Source organism: Carcharhinus amblyrhynchos, chromosome 22, assembly GCF_965287045.1.
Source record: "Carcharhinus amblyrhynchos chromosome 22, sCarAmb.v2.hapA, whole genome shotgun sequence".
Lineage (NCBI taxonomy): Eukaryota > Metazoa > Chordata > Chondrichthyes > Carcharhiniformes > Carcharhinidae > Carcharhinus > Carcharhinus amblyrhynchos.
Genome location: NC_137345.1, coordinates 13,724,943 through 13,751,253, shown reverse-complemented (window position 1 = coordinate 13,751,253; position 26,311 = coordinate 13,724,943). Strand labels below are relative to the sequence as shown.

The following is a 26,311-nucleotide window of genomic DNA, read 5'->3' as shown; positions in this document are numbered from 1 at the left end:
AGTAATCTCTAAACTGTCTGTGCTTTATATGCTCTGTCTGAGGCCAGAACTCTCCATTCACCTGACGAAGAGGGTATCCCTCGAAAGCTTGTGAGTATATTATCAAATAAATAGGTTGGACTAAAACCTGGTGTTGTCAGACTTTTTACTGTGTTTACGCCAGTCCAACGCCGGCATACCCACATCATGGTTCTGCAACACAAGCAAATGCACCATACTGGGAGCCCGAATGACAATCTTAAATTGGTTGTCGGCGTAATTCCTAATGCACTGAGGGGATGTGTATATACCGGAAGCTACATATGTTATTACACAGGGCCCTGTTCTTTGCAGACAAGAAGATTGTGTTCGTTTCAGTTAACTAAGTACAGCCATTCACTGATACATTCCTCAGGACAAAGCTAAGCTGCCTGGTTTAACAATTAATATACGATAATAATCAAATTATTATCCAAAATGTCAGTTTGTGAATATTTAATGAACCAAATTTGCAGATAGTTATAAAATTATTGGTTAAAAAAACTGACAAGAGCTAACACAAACACAGAACTCAAAACCAGTTGTTATTTCATTTGAATTTTTCAATCCATCGCTTCTTCTGATAAAAAGATGGTGAATGGCCAATTTAGCTATCTGTGTTCAGCTTTCAATGCCGGGATGAGGACTGATGAGCTTAATGTCTTCCACAATTTAAAATAAAAACAATGTTAGGTTGTTGAAGCTAATTCTAAAGGCTGTCAAAGATGCATTACATTGAACCTTTATCTGATTCTTATCTTATTCAATGCCTCAACAGCATTTTAAATTTCAGGATCTACCAAGCAATAGCTCAAGTGATTTTCTCAAATTCTGGGGCAGAGTGAAAATAATTGCATTCAGTTTCTGATCGTGCTGCATCTGACACAGGAGTGTTTGATATCATCTCTCAATCCGAGCAACGGGAAGGATTCCAATGTCAGACTCCTTAAAGGAACAAAAAAGGTACTGGAAAAATCTTGATAGTTACTGCAAATCACAGGACTGATACAGTGAATTCTGGAAGCAATGCCAGACACTTTATCAAGACTATACAGTCTTGGGATACTTCAGTTCAGTCGAGACCTTTGTGTGCGTCTGAATCAGATACCAGCTGAAGTGTAACTAAGAAAAGCAGATATTAAAATCAGTAAACTGTTATGTTTACAAAAGGACTGAGATTTAGAAAAGGTAACTGCTAGTATTCATAACCAACACTCAGAACGATGCTTGGCAGTTAATTGTTAGTCACCATCAACTGGTACATTCCCCATGGCAACATCTCTACCAATCAGCACTATCTTCTCAGAGTATAAACTGTTGCTCCCTTTACATCTGGTATTCTTGCGATTTGTCCCGATGAATGCAAAATGGAAAACTCTGACAAGAACATTTTTTTAAAGCTATCTTTCATCACGTTTTTTGCATTTGAGATTTTGGTGTCAATGACAAACTCTCTCTATAGGTAAACACCGAGAATCCAAGGGAATTGTTGCAGGCAGCTCTATCACACTTCAGCAGTGCATTAAATGCTTGTTTTAATGACCATCAATAGTCATGTATAAGAGCTTACTGCACAGTATTTAAAAGTTTTGGGGTAAGAGCAATCAACCGCATTTAACTTGTTTCTATGAGTTAGTAATTTTAAAGTCAGTGCTAGGGGTGGAAGTGAGGTACATCAAGCATAGCGAACAGGGCAGCAGAAGGTATGCTGTCTGCACATTTCAGTTTTGCATCTTGCTCCCAGTTCATTTAATTTTGTTTGATTAATGGCACCAGTTTGTCTATCTATCCCCTTGGGGAACATTGTTTGACGCACAGAACTTTTCAAAGAGAATGGCATGGTATTCAAAGTTTTTTTAAAAAAGTCATGAAATATTTAAAGATCACTTCACCTGGTTGCTGTGAATATCCGTTGACCCACTCCTCCTACTTCCATAATTAGTGCGCAAGCTTTTAATAAACCACCATGGCAGTCCGGCAGCATCCCAGAGATCAGAAATACTATTTTTGGTTTGACGTTCACATTGATCATCTGTCACAGACTCATCTACAAAATTAAACACATTCATTTTTCCCCCAAACACTCTGCTCATTCAGTTTTGAACATTCCCAAGCACAGTACTTAAAATAAGCAATAGAATTCTAAAAGAAAACATCGGGGGTTCAGAACTATACCATCTTATACAAATTAATTTTAAGCACAAGACTGAAATTGAAGAATCTTGATACTGCTTGTCATCAGCATAGGGGTCACAGCAGTTCCCAACTATCTCCCTCAGAACTAGCAATTAAGAAAAATGGGAGAATAAGTTATTTTGACAGTGTTTTCTCAAATCTTAGCCTAGACAAATTCTGGGGCAGATGGAAACAACTGCATTCAGTTTCTAGCCATGCTGCATCTGACACAGGAGTGCTTGATACCTTCACTCAGTCTGAGCAATGGAAAGGATTCCAATACCAGACTCCTCAAAGGCACACAAAAGGTAATAAACTGAAAAATCTTGATAGTTACTGGGAATCACAGGACTGATGGGGTGAATTCCAGAAGCAATGCCAGATGATACAAAATGCTTAATCAAGACAATACAGTCCTGAGATACTGGGGATCCCAGGATAAGTGTAACCAAGAAACACAGATTTTAAAACCACTAAACTGTTGTTTATAAAAAGGACTGAAATTTAGAAAAGATAACTGCTGGTATTCAACAAACAGTTAAGACTTCTGGCTAAACTTCTATACAAACACAAGGTACAGTCTAGCTATGGGCCTTGACTGTCCTTGGTCAGAATTTACAAATACTGCAGGCAAAGGTTGTTGGAAAACTTTACCTTATAAAAATGTACAACACATGTTTAGTATAAAGCTCCACAAATAACCATCTCTCAGCATGTAATCTTACATCACCCGTGTAGACGTCTAGTTACATACGCAGCATTAACCCCTTCTACTGCATGGTTCCAGAGCCCAATCACCTAAATGATAATGGGATCACCCCGAACCCTATCAGTTCTATAATGCAAAATTAAAGTTGTGATCAGTTTTCTTGTCAACTTGGCTCAATTGGTATTGCACTTGCCTTGAATCAAAAGGTTGTGTTCCAAGCCTCATTCTAGGACTCTGCCTTGCATAGAATGCTTGCCACTTTCATACTTCAAAGTAGTTCATTTCATTTGAAACATCTGAGATATGCAATCACCAGGTAAAATACAAACCTTACTTTAAATCTTCAACCATCATAAACAATCTAGCACTAACCCGATTCAGAGTTCTTTCTTTTTAAACGTGAGGTAGTTGGTATGCTCCAGGCAGTTGTTTCTTCATCACTAAGTTCACCTGATGCAGGACGCTGCATGGGAAAGACAGAGTAAGGAGCAAATGTTTATATCATTATCTTTTGATTGTGAATAGGATGTAGCAGTTCCACTCAGTCACCGTTCTTTGTGTCTATAGCCAAAAAAAAAGGCAGAACCCAGGCTGGATGTTTCCAAACCCCTTGGAAACAGAAGGAAAGTTACTTATAGAACTTACATAAATTTTGAAGCCATTTAGGTGTGCAATAAATTGATCCTCCCTACTGGTGTTTATCAAGTCAAATTGTGCTAGTAATGCTTTATGTTAAAGGTCCTAATAGATGTAAGTTATTACATATTCATGTCAAATGGATCAGGGCTGAACCAGGAGTGGGGAAAAGTAAGGAGGCCACTTACATTCATGGGGAGGAAAAACAAGTAGCCACAATTATAAGAAGTTGTAAAGCAGCTTGTCTGCACTGAAGAAAATGCAGATCCTGGTGAAATAACATCTTATTAAAAAAAAACACATTTACATGATTTTTCTTTTCCAGATTTTAAGATTTTAGCTTGCACTGCCAGGTAAAGATTTAAACACTTGCAAAATTCTGGATTTTGTTTTTGTTTTAAGGAAGTGGCTAATACTCACAGGAATAGAATTAGAAAATTCAAAAAAGTAGCTTATGCCATCACAAACAAACTCTCTAAACAATCAGTGCCAGACAATGACATATAATACTCTGGTTATTACATACTCAAGCTCAATAACATGTCCCTGATGCAATGGACAAGAATGGAAACTTGCAGATGTAGTGTTGTTAAATAAAACAAAACATACCAAGTCTAGTAAACAGAAGAGAAGATTTGCATTCACAGTGTCACATATCTACAAATTAAATTCTTTCCTCCTTTCCACCCACAAAATGGAATGTTTAGGAAACTAAATGGTATTTTTTAAAATTACATTTTTAAGCGTAAAAGGAGCCTGTTCATTTCCACCGTCATCCACAAATTGATCCAAGTGAACAGAGAAAAAGGTGCTACATCCTTCAACGAACAGAGAAGAGAACTCTGGAAAAACAGAGGAGAAGACTCTGTCCTACCCGTCTTGAGCTCCGATGAGAGAGCACACAGACAGGAAGTACAGAGACGGGGCCACTCTGTACAAAACAAATCACACAGTGGTTTACCTTCAGACGATCTTCCCTCATAGGCAGGCATTTCGTATCCTTTACAACTGTGCGAGTCTGTGCCGCATCTGCATTGCAGGTAAAAAAAAAGAACACCTTCCCCGATATTAACCATCTCACAACAATCATTTGGAATTCATTGTGTGTTACCACTCAACCTCAGGTCACTGATTGAATACGAGGAAGAAGGATTAGTTTCCCTGATTAGTATGCTCCTCTCATTCCAGTGCTCAGTTACACAACTTCCTCCCAGCAGAAGAAATCAGAGTGCAGATCTACAGTTAATGTAAGGATCAAAGAGGATTTTTTTAGTTCAGCTGTACAAAGGGAAACGTTCTTGCACCTGAATAACGTAGCGAACTTCAGGAAGATCTCTTCATTGCCTAATATTTGTAACTAATGCTTCAATTACAACAAGGCTCAACATTTCATTGCACCAAATAAATGAATTTTTTGGTCTAACTAATTGCATGTTGATTACTACGTACCTAGTTATTTCAAAAAAAATTCATTTTATTAATGCACATTCATACACTTCAATGTATAACTTGATTATAACTACATGCCTTTTGCATAACACATGGCTTGCATTGCAAGATTTAAATCAAGCAGCCATTTGTCATGGTATAATTATCAATGTTCAGTTGCAAACCAATGGTCATGTATCTTTGTGTGCCTTTAACACAAAGTTCTGGAATCTACTAGGACTTGCGGTTCAGAAAGCATGAAAAACTAAGGTGCCCTGAACGTGAACCCAGCATATAGGCATCTAATTTAATTCCTTAAGTCTGTCCAGAGTCATTTTCCTACCAAAGTATTCTGCACTGTATATAAAAAAAATCTGCTTTTAGGTTTGGAGATGAGAATTTGCAAATCTACAGGTGTGAACTGAAAAAAAAAGGACAATTCAGCAAGAAGCCACATATCACACATCCCATACCAGGAAGTTGGAGTTCATATTCAGACATTGGCTGACATTCCAACTCACCTGCCCCTACCTGGAGGAGCTTCATCAGTTCTTGGCCACAGTGCCAAATGGAGCACATTGTAGTGGAATGGTCAGCTGAGTGGGGCGGGTCAACTGACAGAACCAATTCCACACTACAGAAATGCAGTTTTTTTAAAATCAGCTGATCAGAGTAAAACTGAAAGCAATAACTGAAGTCTGCATCCAGACATTTGCCAGCTGGAGAAGGAAGCATGGTGGCAGCAAGGACCTATAAGGTCAAGAAAAACAGCGGGTTGGGCAAGGATGATGGGAGATGAAATGCAGGTATAAATATAATTGTATTTATTATTTCCATCAGCTTAAATACTCACTTTAAAAATACCAAGCCAGGGAATGAAAACCAAAATGAACACATGCTTCTGGAAGATGCATAAATTTAATGCAAACTTTGCATTTCCCATCATACTGGTCACCTTCCCACTAGCATGAAAAAAATGCCAGGCATCCATCTGTATGAAAATGGAGTGATCTTCATTATTATTGCCATTCATATAGCCAAATTATATATATCTCATCATCCAAGCAGGGACTGTCCAATTTTCAGGATTGAATAATTTACTCTCTAATGGTATTGCAGGTAGGGGCCCATCCAATATCTAATAACTTGTACATAAACTGAAACAACAGACACCAACCTCTGAACAGCAAGCAGCCTATTTACATAATAGACTTGTTCATGCCCAGAAATTAAATTACAAGTGATCAGATAAATAGGGTGGAGCATTGATATATTTCCCTCAAATGTGCATTGATTTCAATTTCATGATATCAGGAGGGCTCTACAATAGAGAATTTTCAATCTCAAGTCTATTTCTAGACCATACACCATTCTTTTACAGACCCAGATTCAATTCCAGTCTTGGTTGACTATGCAGAGTTCTCCCCCAATCCAAAGATGTGCGAGTTAGGTTGATTAGCCATGGTAAATTGACCCTTCGTGTCAGGAGGACTAGCAGGGTAAATATGGCCTTGTGGGGGGTTGGGGGGGGGGCGGCGGGGGAGGTGGTTTGCACGGTAGGGATTCTATGATTCTTCTACAATTCTATTGTCATTTCCACAGGTCCACAGTGGCAATGGCACTCTAGTTGCCAAATGTGCAAATGCAGATTAGCTGATCTCTCTTTTAATAGTCTGACCAAGACCGGACTTACTGATTAGCACATTCATCCAGCTTTAAATTATTTTATTTTTTGATCAGAAACAAGGACTCATCCCATTCATTAGTTTATGGCATAAAAAAAAATCACTTGATGCCTTTTCCAAGCTAAATATACTGGGCCAGAATTTGACGGAGAAGGGAATCTCGCTCAGTCAAGCAGACGTTATCCCATTTTGTTCAGTTCAAAACTTATTTTCCTAGTATATGCTAAAAGTGCAAACTAATAATGTAGTAGAGGTCAATGGTGCATCTGCTGGCCATAAAAGGTTAAGGAGAGCAGGTAAATTCAACGTCAATTCAGGCTTAGAGAAACAGGGAGAAAGAAGATTTGCATGGAGAAGGCAGAAAAAAAGCAAAAATGTAACAATTCAAAATTTCAAAAGAATAAGACTTCACAACAAAACTGTTCCCTTTCTGGGTCAGATAGATTAATTTCACTAGTGAGTTTATTAAGCAATTAAATATGCAAATCCAGCAACATGATACTGAGGTTAAGGATAAGATGCCATTTTCAGAAAACCGAAGTGGGATGAAGCAACTCATGGTGATTTGCAATAATTCTTATGCATTCTGCAGGCCAAGCCAGCATTGATTGCAATTAATGCTTGTGAGGTACTGGCAAGCAGTTTTCTTGAGGCACTACAGCCTGCATGCTGGAGGAATTCCGACCATGCTGTTAGGTGAGGCTCCAGCACTTCGATCCAACAATGGAGGACTGGGTGGTCAAGGATAGTGTGCAACTTTGAGACTGTGATATTCCCATGCAGCTGCGGTGTTTATACTTGTAGGTGGTAGGGGTCACAGATTTGGGAGGCAGTGTCAAAAATCCTTGACGATTTGCTGCTGCGCATTACGTAGATGCAGATCTGATGCACGTGAAGGAATGCAAATGGATAAGATTTGGTGGTGCACCAAAAGACAGCTTCAAGTGCTGTCAGAACTGTACTCAAGCATGCAAGTGTAGAGTACACCATTACATTCCTAATTTGTGCATCTCGATTGTGGTCAGGCTTTGGACATTCAAAAGGTGAGTCGCTCATTCTGGATACTATGTCTGGCATGCTTTTATACCCATGGTGTTTACAGGGTCATCAGTTAAGTTTCTGGGCAAAAGTGAATCTCTAGATGTTGATGGTAGGAGACTGGATTGTAATCGCACTGAACGTCATGGGGAAGTCGCATGATCTAGTTGGACATTATCATTGCCTGGCATGCACGTTACTGGCCTAAGCCCATTCTGTCCTTTCTGCACGCAGGCCCTGACTGCTTCATTATCTTAGGAATTGCAAGTGGAACTGGACAATGCGCAGTGACCTTCAAATTTTTGATATTATGGTGGAGGATCATTTATGAAGCAGCTGATGATAGTTGGGATTCCGACATTATACTGAGGAAGTCCTGCAGCAATATTCTGAAGGTTGAGATGATTAGCCTCTGACCAGCACTATCACCTTTGTTGGTGCTGGCTACAGTTTGTACCATTAGGGGCTTCTTGATGCCCAAGAGTAGTTACTCTCATCTCACCTGAAATTCAGCTTGTGTTTATGCTTGACCTGAGGCTGTAATGAGGTCCGAAGTCAAGTGGCCTGGTGGACACAAACTGAGCATCAGTGAGCATGTTATTGTGAGTAAATGTGCACGATGGCATTATTGATGAACCGCTGCTGGTTGAGAGTAGGTTGATGAGATTGGATTGGATTGGATTTGTCCTGCTTTCTGTGGAGGAAACAGCTGAGCATTCTAGTCAGGTAAATGCCAGTGTTGTTGCTGTATTGGAACAACTTGGATAGCAGCACAGTTAGGTCCAGAACACCAGTTCTTAGCATTGCAGTCTATTCTTCTTGGGGTCCATACCTTTGCTGTATTCAGTAAGCTCAGCCACTTGATATCACGGGGTGATTCAAACTGGCTGAACACTGCCTTCAGCAATGGCAGGGAATGCAGGATGTTGGCAGAGACGAATCATCCACTCAATATTCTTTTGCATTCAGGTGCTGGACTCCTCCATAATTGATGATGAGGATGTTTATGAAGCTTCCTCCTCCTGTTAGTTGTTGGTTGACGAATTTTGATAAGACCTGTTGATTGTGGAAGCGCTTCACTATCTAGAACACGCTGCTTCAATTTTTCAGCATATTTACAGCCCCGTGTCCTAATTTCATCAGATCGGCACCTCTCTTTAGGTTGCCTGCTGCCATTTCTTGTTTGGTTTCTCATTGAATTTAAGATTCGAGGATAATGGCAAGAATATGCTGGGTCACAAGGGTTCATATTGTGATGAAATGAAACTCCACTACTGATGGTCCACAGTGTCTCATGGCTGCCCAGTTTTGAACTGCTCATTCTGTTCTCAGTCCATCCCATTTAGTACAGTGATGGCACCATAAAATACAGATTGTCTTCTCAGTATGAAGACGGACCTTTGTTTCCACAAGGATTGCACTATGGTATGGACAGACTCATCAGTGACCAGTAGATTGATGAGATCAAATGATTGTTGAAGCTGATGTTGGTTCTCTCACCAGCCGTCACAAGTCCAGTCTAACAGTTCTGTACCTGACGAAGAGGGTAACCCCTCGAAAGCTTGCGAGTATATTATCAAATAAATAGGTTGGACTAAAACCTGGTGTTGTCAGACTTTTTACTTCAGGACTCAGCCAGCTCAGTAAATATAATGCTACCGAGCCACTCTTAGTGGTAAACATTGAAGTTTCCCCACTTAAGAATACATTCTCTGTCTTTGGTAACTCAGATTATTCTTCCAAGTAACATCAGGTATAATTACAGGGCATTTTTCTTGCTATATATTTAAAGTATACGTCATTTGTATACTTATTTTTAAAAGCAAATTGCAGCTCAACAAGGCTGAAGTTAGGTCATAGTTTTAAAAACTCAACACAAACCAAGGAAACATGACAAAAATCACGTTTAAATTTCACATTTTTGCAATCTGCCACAAGCTGAAAAAATTGTTGGAGACCATCTACAAATCATTCTTTCAAGATGATGTAATCCCTCTTCCTTTCTTTTCAACTGATAACAGTCTTTGATCAACACTCATCTGAAGCATTCAAATCACTATACATTTAATGGATATATCTACAATGTAGCTTCCACCAATAACTACGTCAGGTTACCTTCACTAGAAATGTATTTCTTTCCCCCATTAGTTTACTACCTCACTTTGCAATATATTTCAAACAAGTGCTTCATGAGTGAACAAAAACCCAAAACAATATACACACCTTGAAAGTTGGCAGCTCTTAGATTCCTTGAAAGCATTTCATACAAGTGGCTGCAAAAAGATAGGCATGTTTAAATGTTACAAGACATATTACTTCATACAGCATGCAATGCATTATAACGACATTTGGACAAACCTCCACGACAGACAGCCCCTGGTCATTCAAGTCCAAACAAAATGTTTGGTTATTGCTTTAGGTAAAGAACCATTGTGTACATTTGAGTTGATCAATTCAGTGTTACAAAATGGTTTGTAACTTATGCCATGGGCACTTCTTCATTTGGCCTAACCTCTCTTAAATGCAGCTCCTTTACGTTGACCTTACAGGTTCACCTCGCAAATCAACAATCTACCAGACTGCAAACAATGTACTGGGATTACCCACGAGTTGTTATCTTATTCAACCTTGGATAGCATTTTAAAAAGAGGTTTTCAAAAAATTATAATGCAATGACTTGCCACAGCTTATTTTCATTTGACTTGAATTCATAACACAGCCCAGACCACTCAGGCAAAAACCAAGTCCAAACAAACTCACATCTCAGGAAAATTCATCAGTCAGACTCTGAAAATAAGGGCATGGTCATTTAGTACTGGAATGAAGAGGAATTTCTTCACGCAAAAAGGTTGTGAATTTTTGGAATCCCAGTGTGCTGTGGATGCTCAGTAGTTGAATTTAAACAACAGAGATTAATAATTTTTGAATGCTAAAGGAACGGAGGGATATAAAGATGTGATCGAAAAGTGAAATGGAGGATAGACAATCAGCCATGAACTTAAATGAAAGGCAGCACAAGCTTCAAGGATGAATGGCCTACTCCTGCTATTTATGTTGTGATGCTTGTGATGGTTGAACATTTCCAGCACTTTTGATTTGTTGTTCATACTTCCAATGTACACAGCATTAGTTGTTTACCAACAGCCACATTTGTATTGCTCTTTTAGGTATACGGAGTAAAACCCAAGAGTGACCTTTGATGAGGAAAGTTTAGAAGGTGGACAAATTTAATTCAGTCCCCATTTATGACGGACACTACATTAGCAAGCTTGTCAGACCATAATTACAGAGCAAGCAGTTCATAAAAACAGCTTTTAGGAACATGAGAATTTCCAAGTGGAGAGTCAACAGCATAAGCAAATAGGTCTTTTAATTGTACAACACAATACATATGGCAATCAATGCAGACTCAGGCTACCTAAAGAATTGGACTGGATTTAAAAAGGGCCACACTTCAGAAGCAACTCACCAGTTGGCACCATTGCCAGTACAAATAACACTGTACAGTTTAATGTCACATGACACCAGGTTACAGTCCAGATTTATTTGAAATCACAAGCTTTTGGAGTGCAGCTCCTTTGTCTTTTCATCTGACGAAGGAGCAGCTCTCCAAATGCTTGTCATTTCAAATAAACCTGTTGGACAAAAACCTGGTGTCATGTGACCTCTCATCTTGTCCACCCCAGTCCAACATCGGCATCTCTACATCACAGAAAGGTTTGTAGTTGTACGGACAGGCTAAAATGTTGCACTGGATTACCTTTCAAAATAGGCAATTTCCAGGGAACAATAACAAAAAGGTTTTAAAACCCAAATAGTTTTACCTTGGATCTTTAACGGAGAAACTCTGGACTCCAAACACTTTACCCAAAGCATCATTTCCACAATGTACAATATGTTGTTGTTGTTGGTCATAGAGTTGTTTCAACATTATATACTGACCAAGATAATGCATTACCTGCAAGAGAGAACAGCTCTCGTCAAAAACACACACACTAACAAAAGTTTTTTTCTTAAAACGCCAGAAGTCACACTTGCTCAAAACTTACGCAAGGACAAGTATCAATATCAAAAATGGCCTCCCATTTAAGACAGAGATGCAGAGAAATTTCTTGTCAGAGGAGTGCAAGTCTTTAGAATGCTTTTAAACAGAGAGCGTGGAGGTTTGGTCACCGAATTTATTATTCTACAAGGAGGAAGCAAAGAGATACAAGGGGGATGGAGGGGGAGGGGGGAGTCATCAGCACTCATTTTCGGTCAAAATGCTGAAACTTTTGAATCCTCCCTCAGGTCACTGCTGTGGGCAATTTGGGTTTCACCTGAAAATAAACAACTTCCATTTCACTACTAACAAATTATTAAATTGAACTATTTTTGTCACATATTAACTAGACTAACTTATATAATGTAATGCAGCACTATCATTCAGATAAAACTCTTCACTAAATGGCTTTCTATTTACATTGTTTACTGAGTACCTCTAGTGTCATAAACTGAGTACTGCAGCATTGTAGCAATGCCCAGCCCACAGTTTAATAATCAGTCGCACTTGCAAATATGTCGATGCAGGCTTGATGGGCCGAATGCCCTTCTTCTGCACTGTAGGGATTCAATGATTCCAGGATTCCTTCTGATAAATCTATGCTCCTCGCCCTTAAGTCAGTAGGCCATTCTTAAAGGCATGGTGTGTTGCGGACCGATCACAACATTACAGTCCTTTAGGCGTGGTCAAATGTGATTGTTAAAAGATAGGTTTGATATCCAATGAATAAAGAAAATTACAGCACAGGAACAGGCCCTTTGGCCCTCCAAGCCTGCACCGACCATGCTGCCCGACTTAACTAAAACCCCCCCCCGACCCTTCCAAGGACCGTGGCCCCCATTTCCATTCTATTCATGTATTTGTCAAGATGCCCCTCAAAAGTCACTACTGTATCCGCTTCCTCTACGGCAGTGAGTTCCAAGCACCCACCAACCCCTGTGTAAAAAACCTGCCCTGTACATCTCCTTTAAACCTTGCACCTTAAACCTATGCCCCCTTGTAATTGACTCTTTCACCCTAACTCAACTGAAGTCACTGAAAATGCACTAGACTACAAGAATTTTCACCCAAATTTCCTTAACCAACTGAGAGTTACATCTTTTCGTTTCAAAAAGATCACATAGGTGAATCCATAATTAACCAACGTAGCCAGCTACAACGTTTTTGTTGTTTGGATGCAAAAATTTGTATTACAGAAAAAAACTCCCATTGCTTTATTTACCTCCTTCAATGTGAAGTGTTCTCCTGATGCACCCGCTTCATGCAGGATGTTCAGCAGAGGTGTCTTCGGCCTTATCTAGAGAAAAGCCCGACAGAAGCAAACAGCAATTTTAAAAACCATATCAAAAATTTTAATTCACATTTGTAAGACACTGATACATTTATTTCCATTTGTCATTTTTTTTGAAAACACACCAGCAGATATGGAAGCCTTTCTGACTTAATGCAAAGTATAATGAAAATCCAAGGTTGTGAATAACTCACTTGAAGAAAGATCATAAGAATGGTTGGAGCAGGAGGTTATTTGGTCTATCGTATCAAAGCTATTCTCTGCAAGAGCCATACAGCTAGTCCCAACCTGCTGCCTTTTTCCCCACACATCTACAATTTTCTTTCTATCATCCAAGTCCGTTTTGTAAATCACAACTGATCTGATTCCACCACTAACACCTTTACATATGTTTATTAGTTTCATGTTTTTCCAAAATTAGAATCATATAATCCCGACAGTGCAGAAGAGGTCATTTGGCCCACCAAGTCGGCACCAACTCTGACAAGAATGTTACCTAGCCTCTCTCCCCTGCCCTACCGTTGTAACTCCACACATTTACCATGGCTAATCCACCTCACCCATACATTCTTGGGACATTAAGGGGCAATTTAGCATGGTCAATCCACCTAACATGCACATCTTTACACAGCGAGAGGAAATCAGAGCACCCAAAAGAAAGCCACGCAGACACAGGGAGAACATGCAAACTATAACCATAGAAACCCTACAGTGCAGAAAGAGGCCATTTGACCCATCGAGTTTGCACTGGCCACAATCCCACCCAGGCCCTACCCCACCTATCCTTACACATTTACCCACTAATCCCTCTAACCTATGCATCTCAAGACACTAGGGGGCAATTTCAGCACAGCCAATCAATCTAACCCACACATCTTTCGACCATGGGAGGAAACCCACACAGGCTCGAGAAAAACGTGCAAGCTCCGCACAGACAGAGACCCAAGCCGGGAATCGAACCCAGGTCCCTAGAACTGTGAAGCAGCAGTGCTAACCACTGTGCTACCATACTGTACCGTACCGTTCACAGACAGTGACCCAAGGTTGTAATTGACTGGATACAGCAGTGCTAACCATTGACCCCAATTTTTAAAAAAAGCTTTTAGCATAGCTTAGTGAACAAACTGTCTTTAAGACAGAGATAGATAGGTTCTTGATAAAGAAGGGGATCTGGGGTCAGGGGAAAAGGCAGCAGAATGGGGATGAGACAAATATCAGCCATGATTGAATGGCGGAGCAGACTCAATGGGCCGAGAGGGCTAATTCTGCTCCTACGTCTAATGGTCTTAAGCTGGTCATAGCTTAGTTTTCAGGGCAATAAATTGATCTGGGGCCACTCAAATCCAAATTATCCAATCTGAGTACCTACAGACATTGGGGCAAATCTTCTAAGCAGCAGCAGTAGTAATGAACTCATTATTCCTCCAAGTCCATCCCAGCTTGGCAAAATATCCACTTCAGATAACCATTTGTCCCAACAGTTAACATTTTGAAACAACAATCAAATAACAGGTGTATTACAGTTTGAAGCCTTCACTTACTCTATGATGGATCTCTTATTAAGAAACAGATTCTTTGCACTGAAACTCAGATAGTTACCTGGCCAACCTTTTCTGCTGAGGCCCCGCATGGGTTTTCAGATGATGTAAATGGTTTCGACGTGGAGGCTGTTGTCATGTTGACAGGGAGTCTGTGCATCTGGAGGAGGGGAATAGAAAGGCAATTTATAAAATTGGCTATCAAGGAACATCCGGTACAACAAGGGCTAGAGTACACAAAAGGGACAACACAGTTGTACAGGTGGCAAAATTTTCCTGCCAGATCCACAAAGTTAACTGGCAATATACAGAAACTAGGAGGAGTAGGAGGCCATTCGGCGCTTCGAGCCTGCTCCGCCATTCACCTTGATCATGGCCGACCAACAAATTCCATATCCCAATTCCCCCTTCCTCCCATATCCCTTGATCTCTTTAGCCCCGAGAGCTATATCTAATTTTTTTCTTGAAATCAGACAATGTTTTGGCCTCAACTACATTCGGTGGTAGTGAATTCCACACATTCACCACCCTCTGGATGAAGAAATTTCTCCTCACCTCAGTTCTAAAAGTTTACCCCTTATTCTCAAACGATGACCCTGGTTCTGGACTCCCCCATATATAATACATTTAACCCAACAGCACACATTTTTCATTGAATCAAAGGAGTGTATAAAAACCTGGAGTTACAATTTAGACAAGATGACATCTGCCCTCTCTTGCTTCAGCAAATGGAATAATTGGCACCAGTGAAAGGGCTTGAAATTTTCCTTGTAATTCAAGAAAATGAGCACAGTTCTGCATTCCAAACAACCAGAAGGTTTGCCTGAACAGAGGTTTAAAATATACAACATATCCACTATTGCATCAGTGTTTTCACAATTTAGCCAGGCCCACCATGACTCCATTTACTCAGCTAATTGCCCCAGCCTACACATCTTTGGACATTAAAGGGCAATTTAGCATGGCAAGTCCACTTAATCTGCACCGTCTTTCGAGTGTAGGAGGAAACCAGAGCACCCAGAGGAAACACATGCAGACATGGTAAGAATGTGCAAACTCCACACAGTCACCCAAAACTGGAATAGAATCCTGTCCTGTGCACTGAACGGTAACAGTGCTAACCACTCGGCCACCATGCCACCCATACATGGCAATGAAGATCCCATTTGCATAATTAGGAGTCAATGTTCAGCTCGCATTTGGCACTCCTCCCAGAGCTGGAAGTTCACAGGTGTAAGCTCCAGGCCAGGGTCAAGTATGAGACTGACCCTAGTGCAGGGCCAAGGGAGTGCAAAGATGCTATCTTTCAGATGAGACATTAAACAGAGACTCCTTGAGCTGGCTGCAAAAGATCCCACAGTGTTAAAACAAATTACTAATGCAAATTACGTGGTGATACTTGTGGGATCTTACTGTGGTCAACAACATTTCTGATGTGCTTTCTTCCACTACAACAAAATTTAAAAAGGTACAGTACAACAATGGCAATTAATTGGGTGCAAAGTACTTTACATACCCTTAGACGTCCCATCCACTGACTGCCTACACTCCCTGCAGCTTCGACAAAGCCGCCAGCATAATTAAGGACCCCATGAACCCTGGACATTCTCCCACCTTCTTCCATCAGGAAAAAAATACAGAAGTCTGAGGTTGCGTACCGATCGACTCAAGAACAGTTTCTTCCCTGTCAGACTTTTGAACGAACCTACCTCACATTAAGTTGATTTTTTTTTTAACACCTTAGCTATGACTGTAACACTACATTCTGCATTCTCGTTTCCTTCTCTATGAACAGTATGCTCTGTCTGTACAGCACATAAGAAACAATACTTTTCACTGTCAATAATAAGTCAAATATGAGCTGGCTGCAAAAGATCCCATAGTATTAAAGCAACATTACTAAAGCAGATTATATGGTGTTACTTGTGGGATTTTACTATGGTCAAGAACCCTTCTTCTTCCCTGCAGTACAACCAAATAAAAAAGGTACAAGGACAACAGTGACAACACATTAAAAAGCAATTAACTGCAAAGTATTTAACGTATCCTTACAGCCTGGTTCCCTTTATCCATCCAGTCTATTTTTTGAAATGAAGGTTTTGAAGAGCAAGTTAATCAGAATAGCTATTAACAGTAACAACAAGCTTTTGGAACTTGGGTCTGGTGGTAGTTGCAACATACGAGAAACCTGAGGATACAAGAATGGACTGCGCAAACAGTAAGAAGGCTCACAACACTAGGCTTCTTACTGAGACTTCTTTTTGTGTTTACCCCAGTCCAATGCCGGCATTTCCACATCATGTCTGCACAAACAGGCCATTCTATGCATTTTAAATGTTGAAATGCAAATTGTCCTCAATAAGAACTTCCCAAATTAAATCTGCACACATCTGACACTGTGAACTCCCATTTCAATACTATACTTCACAGGTGATTTAAAAATAAACACTGTCTGCGAAATGGAATCCAATTACAATGAAATTCAGTTTAAGCAATTACGACTTGTGAATACCTTCCTCAAAATCTACAAATAATGTGGACAAATTTGCCTTTTAATGAATGAGATTCAGGCATATTGATTAGATTAGTTAGTATTCAATCTATTGTTTCAGCAACAAGAAAGAATTTCACAGCCCATTCTCTGATCCTTTGAGACAAACTCCGAAGTTCTGAATTATTCAGACTCTCCCACTTCATTGTGGAGGAAGTGTTGAAAGATTGATGGTTATGCAGCAAGCGTGCAGACTTTACAATATGCAACAACAAGCTGGTAAATTCAACAATGCACCCTGCTCAGTCACTTTAATCTAGCTAAAGTGCCAATAAAATATGTTGAATTCAATACTGCTGGATGTTCAACAGATACTTTATTCATCATTGCTTAGAACATTTTAACCAGAAATCTAATGCATCAGGAATGCAGCTGAGTGCACAGTAACAATGCACAATGCTGTCCATTGATCAGCTATTACAGGATTGATCAGTTGAACAAAAGGATACTTGCCAAATCAATTTTAATCAGAGTGCAATTGTACAGTGAATATTGCTTCATACTGTGCAAGTTAGGTTAATTGGCTATGGTAAATTTCCCCTTAGTGGTAGGGGGATTAATAGGGTAATTACCCAGGATTACAGGGATAGGAAGTGGGTGGGATTGTGGTCGGTGCAGATTTGATGGACTGAATGGCCTCCTTCTGCACTGTACGATTCTATGATTCAGCCGATCGAACATGTACCAACAATCCTACAGTGCAGAAGGGGGCCATTCGGCCCATCAAGTCTGCACCAATCACAATCCCACCCAGGCCCTATCCCCTTAAACCCATGCATTTACCCTAGCTAGTCCCCTGTTACTAAGGAGCAATTTTAGCATTGCCAATCCACTTAACCCACACATCTTTGGACTGTGGGAGGAAACCGAAGCACACGGAGGAAACCCACTCAAACATGGGGAGAACGTGCAAACTCCACACAGACTGTGACCCAAGCCAGAAATCAAACGTGAGTCCCTAGCACTGAGACACAGCAATGCTGAACGCAGTACCATCCACACGACCTCCTCTGCACAGTAAGGATTCTATGATTCAAAAAACATGGATGCAAATCACTTATGAATCAGTCTTACATTTTAAAAACGTGCTATGGGTCACAGAGGTTCACAGCACGGAAACAGGCCTTTGGCCCAACTTGTCACGTCACCCTTTTTTTAAACCACTAAGCTAGTCCCAATTGCCTGCATTTGGCCCATATCCCTCTAAAACCACCTTAGCCATGTAACTGTCTAAAATGCTTTTCAAAAGACAAAATTGTACCCACCTCTACTATTACCTCTGGCAGCTTGTTTTAGACACTCACCACCCTCTGTGTTTACAAAGAGCTGCAAGATGTACCGTGGTCATGTTATTTTTACGCAGTGTCATGACAGGTGTATTTACTTCTGTAAAACTAACCACAGCTGAGGAAACAGTTGGTGCTTACATATAAACTTAATCTGAGCTACCTACCTCAAAATACATTCAAAAGTCACTATTAAAAGTACAACAGAAGTTTGTTAAATCATTCAGCAATGGGTTTCAGTCAATTTTACATAAAAATTGTTCTGGGGTAGGGGGGAGGGGTAAGTTTTCCTAAGACATTTAATTCACCTAACCAGGTACACTGCAGTCATTACTCTCGCTATATACTACTTGCTGGGTCACATGAGCCAAATGGATGATGGCCATATCCCCAAGACATGCTTAATGGCGAGCCTGGCCACGCATATTTGTGATACAAGGATCTGCAAGTTAAACTTCAAATTGACTAGGATCAGAGCAATGCATGGAAGTCCTCACTAATGACTGGAGTACCTGGATACAAGCAGTCATGAAGGATGTGAAAAACTAGAGGACAAAATAAATGACAAAATGGCAGGAGAGAGAGCCCAGAAAGAGAAATGCCAACCGTGGAACAGACTACCACTTAAAATGGCCCTAACAGCCATGACAGATGATGAGATGGGCAGATAGCATTGTCCATTGTTCCACTATAACCATTTCCTTCCATGCATCCTGTGTTATTTCGCACATCCCTCCGATTTACTCTGGAAGTCCGCAGAAACCACAGGCCTGCATTACACTCTACTCCAGCGGAGGCATGCCAAGCTGAGATCCCTGCCACTGCCTTGAGGCGTTCCCACTTGCCTGGTAGTCACCTCAAACGTACTACCACGGTTTGTGGCAGTGTGGCGACCGGAGTTGAACGCTATATTCCAAGTGCGGCCAAACCTTAGGCTGCACTAGGAATATCGTGTTCAATTCTGGCTGCCGCACTACCAGAAGGATGTGGAGAGGGTACAGAAAAGATTTACCAGGATGTTGCCCTGGTATGGACGGCATTAGGTATGAGGAGAGGTTGGAGAAACTTGGCTTGTTCTCACTGGAGGTTGAGGGGGAGACCTGATAGAATTCTACAAGATTATGAGGGGCAGAGTGAATAGTCAGAAGCTTTCTCCCCAGGTTGGAAGAGTCAATTACTAGGGGGGCAAAGGTTTAAGGTGCGTGGGGCAAGATTTAAAGGAGATGTATGAGGCAGATTTTTTTTTTTACAGAGGGTGGTGGGTGCCTGGAACTCGCTGCCTGGGAAGGTAGTGGAAGCGGATATGGTAGTGAGTTTTAAGGGCCATCTTGGCAAATACATGAATAGGATGGGGATGGATGAATATGGTCCCCGGAAGGGTAGGGGGGTTTTAATTCAGTCGGGGCAGCACGGTCAGGGTAGGCTTGGAGGGGTCGAAGGGCCTGTTCCTGTGCTGTAATTATCTTTGTTACACCATCTTTGTTTGTTAGACCCAACTAAGTTCAAAGTAAATTTCAGGAATACAGCCTAGCTCTTCCTGGGCATTTCCACATCTGAACATGACTGTAGTCATTTCAAGCCTTGTCGGGCTTATCCATTTTTTCATCATCTTCCACCTGCAACATTATGAATCACTGAAACCCTCAAACAGAGCAAATAGCTGTGCTACTGATTCACCGTGACACCATAACCCCCTGGGAAATCCAATGAATCAAGGAGAACAAACATTTCCCCCATCCACCAAGACTCCAACAACATCCCTCAACAATTACAGAGTCACGTAAGCTCATCTGGACCCACATGCTCAAGTGATAACAAAACATCAAACCTGAGGACAGTCAAACTCAGCTCACAAGTAGTTACAAGCAAATATCTTATGGAACAACCCTGTTATTGATCTTTGGGGAAGCAAAATCCTAAACCACAGCAGCACAAACCACGGCAGATGCAAATACGTAACAAGATGGTGGTCACCCAGAGCACATCATGGAGAATCTATGATTACAGGATGCCCATAGTAGTCATGATGTGGATGTGCCGGCGTTGGACTGGGGTAAACACAGTAAAAAGTCTGACAACACCAGGTTTTAGTCCAACCATGGGGAGACCATGCAGACGCTATGACAACGGATGAATGAACATCGCTCGACAATCACCAGGCAAGACTGTTCCCCTCCTGTTGGCGAACACCTCAGTGGTCACTGGCACTCAGTCTCCGACCCTCGGGCAAGCGTTCTCCAAGGCGGCCCTCACGACACACGACAGCGCAGAGTCGCCGAGCAGAGACTGACAGCCAAGCTCCACACGCATGAGGACGGTCCCACTAAAACCTGGTGTTGTCAGACTTTTTACAGGATGCCCTACAGGGGGGGCACAATGGTTAGCACTGCTGCCTCACAGGGCCAGGAACCTGAGTTCAATTCCCAGCTTCGGTCAATAACTGTGTGGAGTTTCCCCGTGTCTGCATGGGTTTCCTCCTGGGGGCTCCGCTTTTCTCCCCCAGTCTGAAAGACATACTGGTTAGGTGCACTGACCCAAACAGGCACCGAACTATGGCGACTAGGGGAATTTCACAGTAACTTCTTTGCAATGTTAATGTAAGCCTTACTTGCAACTGATAAATAAACCTTAACTTTAAAACTGACAAACATGAAGACATCACAGATACACTGTGTTACCCCTGACAATGATCAGGTTAACCATGTCTCAATGTAAAATTATAATTATTACTCCACATCTACATCAGTCAAAGAGATGTTGAATTTTATTACCTTCCATTATGGAACAGTACTTTTCATGTGCAGAGAGTCACAGAATGGTAACAGCACAGGTAACCTGTTACAGTCATGCAGGATTTAAATAAGAGCAACCACACTGGTCTCAACACATCCCCTCACCCTTTCTATGTAGCCCTATAAATTCTCTCTTCAGCTACTTAAAACTTTTGAACAAGACAACTTCTCAAATCAATTAGATTTTAAATACTAATACAGTGCAGTATAAATAAGTTAGCAAGTTCATTTTAGATTAAGCACCTTGCATGACCAAGATGGCACCAGAGCGAGGTGACTTCCAGCATATCCTCTAATTTTATCTTTTACTCTTGTTCTATGCTTCTAAAACTTTATTCCAACTCTTTTAAACTGTCCAACAATGCTGCCTACCTCGCATTAAGCTGATCTGTCTCGACACTCCAGCTATGACTGTAACACTACATTCTGCACACTTCTTCTCGATGAATGGTATGCTTGGTCGGTATAGCATGCAAGAAACAATACCTTTCACTCTATGTTAATACATGTGATAATAATAAATCAAAATGCTAGAAAATCTCAGCATACTGGACAGCATTTGTGGAGAGAGAGAATAGAGCCAATATTTAGAGTCTGGATGACCCTTCATCAGAGCTCTAACAAAGTGAGGAAGGAGGCCACTTGGCCCATCGAACCTGCACTGACAACAATCCCACCCAGATGCCATCCCCGCAACTCCATATATATTTACCCTCCTCATCCTCGGAACACTAAGGGGCAATTTAGCACGTCCATTCAACCTAACCCGCACATCTTTGGACTGTGGGAGGAAGCTGGAGCACCTGGAGGAAACCCACACAGACATAAGGAAAATGTGAAAACTTCGCACAATCATCTGAGGCCGGATCCCTTGCGCTGTGAGACAGCAGTGCTAACCACTGCGCCACCGTGCTGCCAAGGTCATCCAACTCTCAACGTTGGCTCCATTCTCTCTTCACAGATGCTGTCAGACCTGCTGAGACTCTCCAGCATTCCCTGTCTTTGCATCAGATTCCAGCATCCGCAGTATTTTACTATTACCCCAGTTGAGACCTGCTAACTCAACATAAAACAAGCTTGAGGATTGCATCCACAATCTTAACCTCTTTGTCTTAAAAACACAATCCATTTTGGCACTCGCTTCAGCAAACAGCATAGCTGTTTAAATTGCTTTTACAGTGAGTGTCATTTCAGATGCCAAGACTCAATCCTAACTTTTCTGTTTACCGATTTTGTTGAGCAGCTGCGTAATTGTGACTTCTACAATAGGATCAAAATCAGCAGGATTAGAGATATCTTACTGTAATTATGAAATCAAACCAACATTTTGCAAATGTACAATGAGAATACTGCAAGATTTACAATCCATGGAGCTGTCACTGAAGATTCTCACTTCCTATTCCTAATAAGGTTGAATGAATTGGTTATTTTAACAGTAACCACAAACATCTCCATCACATTACAACACTGAATGGGTCAATTCAGCCCATCAACTTCATACCATTTCTCTGTAAAGCAACCCAATTAGTCCCACTCCAACGCTCCATCACTGTGTAGCCCTGCAAGATTATTTTGCTCAAGCCAATTTCTTTTTGAAATCAGAAAATGCTGGAAAACCTCAGCGGGTTTGGCAGTTCTGAAGAGGTCATATGGATGCAAAACACTAACCCTGTTTCTCTCTCCACACATGCTGTTAGACTTGAGATTTTCCAGCATTTTCTGTTTTTAATTTCAAATTTTCAGCATCCACACTATTTTGCTTTCACTCTTTTAGAAATTAGTCACCCTCTCCACCCTCACGGGTTGATTCCAAGGATGAATGGGTTGACATATGAGGAGAGATTAAACAGTTTGTACTCGCTGCAGCTTAGAAGGATGAGGAGGGATCTGATTGTGGTATATAAAATTTTAAAAGGGATTGATAAAATAAATGTAGACCAAATGTTTCCTCTTATGGGGCAATCTAGAACAAGAGGTAACAAGTATAGGTTGCAAGGCAATAGATTTAAAACTGAGATGAGGAGGAACTACTCGCAGAGGGTGGTGAATTTGTGGAACTCTCTGCTCTGTAGCATGGTGGAGCCAAAATCGTTGATTGGTTTCAAGAGAGAGATAGGCATATTTCTACAAAAAAAGGGGAAAGAGGGATATGGGGAACAGGTGGGGAGATGGATTTAAGACCAGGGAGAGATCAGCCATGATCCGGCTGAATGGCAGAGCAGGCTCAAAGGGCTGAACTTGCCTACTCCTGCACCCAATTCCCATGTTCCTATAGGCAGCAAGTTGCAAGTCCAATAGTCACTGAATGATCTTTATGAATTGGGATAAAACTCAAATGGAGGACAAGGTGCGGATTTGATGAGTGGAAAATCTGAAAGAAAATGCAAAAGACTGCATGAACGAAGCCCAGTCCATCACTCAAGCCAGCCTCCCATTGCCTTGGGAAAATAGCCAGCATGATCAAGAACCACACCCCGATCACACTCTCTTCCACCTCCTTCCGTCAGGAAAAAGATACAAAAGTCTAAGGACATGTACCAACCAACTCAAGAACAGTTTCTTCCCTGCTGCCATCAGACGTTTGAAGGAACCTACCTCACATTAAATTGACCTTTCTCGAAACCTTAGCTATGACTGTAACACTACTTTCTGCCATGAATGTAACACTACTTTCATAAATCCTTTATGAAAGAATTTCATAAAAATCTTTTCTTTTTTATCAACATATGCTTTGTCTGTATAGCACGCAAGAAACAATACTTTTTACTGTATGCTAGTACATGTGACAATAATAAATCAAATCAAACATTGCTGTAGCACAGAACGCAGCCATTTGTCCCATCATGTCAGCACCAGATCTCCAAACAAGCAATCTGACTTAGTGCCATTCCCTTGCCTTTTCCTCATACTGCTACACATTAGACCATAAAACATAGAAGTAGACCATCAAGTCTGCTCCACCATTCAATGACAGCATGACTGGTCTCATATAGTAAATCCTCAAACTCCACTTTCCCACCTTATCCTTGATTTCCCTACAGATTAAAATTCTGTTCATCTCAGCCTCGAACATACTTAATGACCCAGCCTCTACAGCTCTCAGCAGTAAACAATCCCACAGATTCACTACCCTCACAAAAAAATCCTCATCGAGATTAGCTCTGCGGCCTCATACCACCAGGGACCAGAGTTCAATTCCCATCTCGGATCACTGTCAGTGTGGAGTTTGCACAGTCTCTCCATGTCTGCATGGGTTTCCTCTGGGTGCTCCGATTTCCTCCCACAGTCCAAAAGATGTGCTGGTTAGGTGCATTGGCCATGCTAAATTCTCCCTCGACAGACCTGAACAGGCACCGGAGTGTGGCAACAAGGGGATTTTCACAGTAACTCCATTGTGGTGTTAATGTAAGCCTTACTTGTGACACTAATAAATAAACTTTAAAAATTAACCTTAGCTGGGTTGCCTGTATATCTGTCCTTGGATAAGGGGGCCAAAAGTGCTGGCAGTGTTCCAGAACTTTCTATTCAAATAAGCACCCAATGTCCTACTGAAAGCCTTGTTTGAAGCTGTCCCCGGTACATTTGCATTCCAGACTCTAACCACTCGGAACGGAGTAAATTTGAAGGTTTCACCTTTTCATGTTCCCTATCAGCAGCTTATTTTCAGTAATTTATTAATAAGGTGGAGGAGGTTTGCTTTAGTAAGAAGCCTCTCGTGATTTTTTTTGCAGGGAGGCCTACAGGTTCCACTCACTCCGCCGAGCCTGACGTGGCCCGGGGACACGGTTTGAACTTCCCCTCCTCTCCCCTCTCCTCCCCTCCCCTCTCCCAGCTGTGACTGGAACGACAGCGGCGGCCCCCACACTTACACTAGTGCCTGTCCATGTTGTCGAGGCCTGTGTGCAGACTGGCTGACTAGCTGGCTGGCTGAACGGGAAAGGACACCCAGAGGACCACGGCCTAAGGGAGTGAAAGGACAACCTTCTCACCCTCCGCTCGCGCAAGCCCGCAGATCCCTCCGCCGACGAACTACTTCCGGCCACGCGACTTGATTGACAGGAAGGCCCCGCCCCTCATCGCTCGATTGTCGTGAGCAGACCCGCCCCCTCTCCTGATTGACGTGAGAGGCCCCGCCCCTCCCCGATAGTGCTGAGCGGCCCCGCCTGCTCCTCCTGATTGACAGTGAGGCCCCGCCCCGCCACCTCCTGAATGACGTGTACGGCCCCGCCCCCTCCTGATTGACGTGTGGCCCCCTCCTCCTCCTGATTGACGTGCGAGGCCCCGCCCCCGATTGACATGTGCGGCCACCGCCCCCTCCTTCTGATTGACGTCTGTGGTCCCGCCCCTCCTCATGAATGACGTGAGCGGCCCTGCCCCCTCTTCCTCATAGAAAGCTGCAATGCCGAAAGAGGCCATTCGGCCCGTCGAGTCTGCACTGACCACAATCCCACCCAAGCCCTATCCCTACATATCTACACTAATCCCTCTAACCTACGCATCCCAGGACACTAAGGGACAACTTCAGCAAGGCCAATCGACCTAACCCCTACAGCTTTTAGACTGTGGGAGGAAACCGGAGCACCTGGAGGAAACCCATGCAGACACAGGGAGAATGTGCAAACTCCACACAGACAGTGACCCAAGCTGGGAGTTGAACCGAGGTCCCTGGAAACAGCAGTGCTAACCACTGTGCTACGTGCCACTGTTTATTTAATGTTTAGTCACAGGTAAGGCTTACATTAACACTGCAATGAAGTTACTGTGAAAATCCCCTAGTCACCACTTTCCAGTGCCTGTTCGGGTACACTGAGGGGGGAATTTAGCATGGCCAATGCACCTAACCAGTAAAGTATATTTATTAGTCACAAGTAAGGTTTACATTAACACTGCAATGAAGTTACTGTGAAATTCCACTAGCACACCTTTTGGAGTGTGGTAGGAAACTGGAGCACCCAGAGGAAACCCACGCAGTCATGGGGAGAACATGCAAACTCCGCACAGATAGTGACCCAAGCCAAGAATTGAATCTGGGTCCCTGACACTGTGAGACAGCAGTGCTAACCGCTGTGCCACCATGCGAAGTTTGTGCCATGTGTACCTAAGGGCTCCCACTTTAGTCAAG

General features: G+C 41.9%; 1 protein-coding gene across 2 annotated transcripts in view; it reads right to left on the bottom strand.

Annotated features, from left to right (window-relative positions):
• mdm4 (MDM4 regulator of p53) overlaps positions 1-25,194 on the bottom strand; it is a 32,312-nt gene extending 7,118 nt beyond the window's left edge. Inside the window, exons 1-8 of one of the 2 annotated variants that reach the window (XM_080209933.1) lie at positions 25,059-25,194; positions 14,622-14,720; positions 12,954-13,028; positions 11,514-11,647; positions 9,913-9,962; positions 4,500-4,567; positions 3,275-3,365; positions 1,911-2,065 (exon numbers count right to left, since the gene is read on the bottom strand). In XM_080209933.1, coding sequence (XP_080066059.1) covers positions 1,911-2,065; positions 3,275-3,365; positions 4,500-4,567; positions 9,913-9,962; positions 11,514-11,647; positions 12,954-13,028; positions 14,622-14,720 — 672 coding nt within the window. In that variant the 5' untranslated portion in view covers positions 25,059-25,194. Of the gene's footprint in view, positions 1-1,910; positions 2,066-3,274; positions 3,366-4,499; positions 4,568-9,912; positions 9,963-11,513; positions 11,648-12,953; positions 13,029-14,621; positions 14,721-16,612; positions 16,630-25,058 lie in introns of those variants that run through there. The other variant, XM_080209934.1, reaches the window with a different exon arrangement.
• Between the last annotated feature and the right edge of the window lie 1,117 nt (positions 25,195-26,311).